At 47.1% G+C, this 2350-nt stretch overlaps 1 protein-coding gene across 1 annotated transcript in view; it reads left to right on the forward strand.

Moving 5' to 3' along the window:
* DCT (dopachrome tautomerase) overlaps window positions 1–2350 on the forward strand; it is a gene marked incomplete at its 3' end in the record, with an annotated part of 15326 nt that overhangs the window by 7744 nt on the left and 5232 nt on the right. The window contains exon 2 of the mRNA XM_010082462.1: window positions 857–1156. Within this exon, the coding sequence (XP_010080764.1) occupies window positions 857–1156 (300 nt within the window). The remainder of the gene's footprint in view (window positions 1–856; window positions 1157–2350) is intronic.

The following is a 2350-nucleotide window of genomic DNA, read 5'->3' on the forward strand; positions in this document are numbered from 1 at the left end:
CTCTCAGGATATTGTGACAAAATCAACGTTTCACATTGCTTCCACCCCATCTTAATCTCTACCCTTATCATAACATATCCATCCCATCTTCTTTCTTTCATAAAACTATAAACTACTTGCTTTTTCTGGCATAAGTCATCATCCCCCTAAACCGATGCAGACAGCTAGCTTCTGATGCCATCCGTCCTAGCTGGAACATGGCAGCTGAGCCTAGCTGCTCCTACCTGCATGTCCTGGTTTCAGCTGCAGGAACAATGCCAGTGGGGAATTATGGCACTGTAGTGTTTGTCAGGCTCTTATTGCAGCACCATTTAATAATGCTTGAAGCGTGACCTGCAGCAGCCCTGGTGCTTCTCCTGGCTTGTGTTGGGTCCCAGATACACTGTTAACAGATGGTAGTTTTTCCCAAGGTTTGTCCTTAAAGAGAACTGTTTTGTTTGGGGATTTTATTCTGTGCTTAAGGATCCACGTGAGCCGACCCTTTTTTGGCTTTGATCCTGGAAGTCTGGGAGTACTCAAGAGCCAATCGAGCAAAGCACTTCATCACATACTTAATCCTGTTCAGTTTGGTGAGACTCCTCACATGCCTAAGGGTTTCTCAGAGCTCTGAGCACCTTGGGGCATCAAGCCTATTACCCAGTGCTTCACCTCCCCGACCAGCTGCGTGTGATTCTTGGCCCTGGTGTGGCTCTGGGAAGTGAGCCATCCTTCTGGTTAGGCAATTGGCCAAGTCTGCTCAGCTGCTGTCCCTTCCAGGAACTGGCATCTCCAGGGAAAAAAGAGCACTGATTCTTAAACTCTTATGCATTTCACTGTTAGTTTTCTCTGGCTCATACTGCTCTTTCTCTCAATTCAGGAAACTTTGCCAGCTATAACTGCGGTGACTGCAAGTTTGGCTGGACCGGCCCCGACTGCAATGTGAGGAAGCCACCAGTTGTCAGGAAGGATGTCCACTCCCTGACAGCAGAGGAGAGAGAGCAGTTCTTTGATGCTCTAGACCGTGCAAAGACAACCATTCACCCAGACTATGTAATTGCAACTCAGCACTGGCTAAGTCTGCTTGGCCCCACTGGAGAGGAACCACAAATTGCCAACTGCAGTATTTATAACTACTTTGTCTGGCTTCATTACTACTCAGTCAGAGACACGCTATTAGGTTAGTGCTTTTCTTATCCAAGGGGCTCTGCAGGTAAAGTAAAGGGTGAAAAGTATCATTGCAGAACAAAGGTAAGTACGCTTAACAGAGCTGCATCACTTTAGCAAGCAGTGAGTCCCAGTAGGAGCAGATCTGTGGATTGAAAGAGTTGGTCCTGAGGAGCTGGTGGCCACCCGCGGTTGAGGAAGGTCTACTTCAGACCTGCTGCAGTCTGGTCCTGGTGACCGAATGCCTCATGTCAGCTGGAGCACACCAGCCGCACTCCTGCTGCATCTTCCATCTGACAGAGAGGCAGTTCACATGCTCCACTGTTGGGTGAACCAAAGTGTGGTCAGGTGGTGATCCACTTCAAAAAGATGTTCCTAGTCCACAGGACAAGGTAGATGCAGCAGCAGTGGGAAAGAGGCTCTGCAGTTTTGAAGGCAGAGACCATGCAGAGATGCTGGGGACTGAGGTGCTGCTGCTTTTTTGGCCTTCAGCAAGTCGCTAAGGACAGGGTTTGCCTACCTAACCATAGCCGGCTTTTAAAACCCAGCTCTTACAAGAGAAGGCAGCAGTATGGCTGTTCTACCTGGCAGTCCTACGTGCAAGCTGAACAGCCCATATCTACTTCCTTGCTAGAGGGTATCTGCCACCCTGCAGTGGGTTTTCTTCAGTGTGTCCTTCTGACACTGTTCCATTTTGCAAGGCTGAAAGAATCAGTCGCTGGCCTAGCAAGAGCAAAGGTCCATCAGGGAACAGGATGGTCATGTAGAAAGGGAAAGCGACAACTACCAGTGCTGCTGCATGGATAAACAAATCTGTATGTGGTTTGAAGCCCCTAGTGTTTGAATGTCTTAGTTCTCATATGCAATAACAAGAGCACAATACAAGAAATAACAAGCACAATTTGAAGAAAATTGGCAAAGGACATGTTGAATGCAGGTTATGGAAAATGCTGAGGTTTTCTTGATAGATACACAATCCAAGTCCTGCCACTGAGCAAAAGAATGACATAATATGGTACATATTAGCGAGGAGCTAAGATTTTAGACAATAAGACTGCTTTTTAAAACCAAAATCCACTCGAAGGCATAAGAAGTCTTCACAATATCCAACTTTCGGGGGAATGTGAAGTTTTGAGAAGCACTGAAGCAAACATCCACAGAGGAGTTTGTTTCACTTGTCCCATGTAAGTGTTGTGGCTTCTGATGC

Source organism: Pterocles gutturalis, unplaced genomic scaffold (assembly GCF_000699245.1).
Source record: "Pterocles gutturalis isolate BGI_N339 unplaced genomic scaffold, ASM69924v1 scaffold31349, whole genome shotgun sequence".
In the NCBI taxonomy this organism is placed as follows: Eukaryota; Metazoa; Chordata; class Aves; order Pterocliformes; family Pteroclidae; genus Pterocles; species Pterocles gutturalis.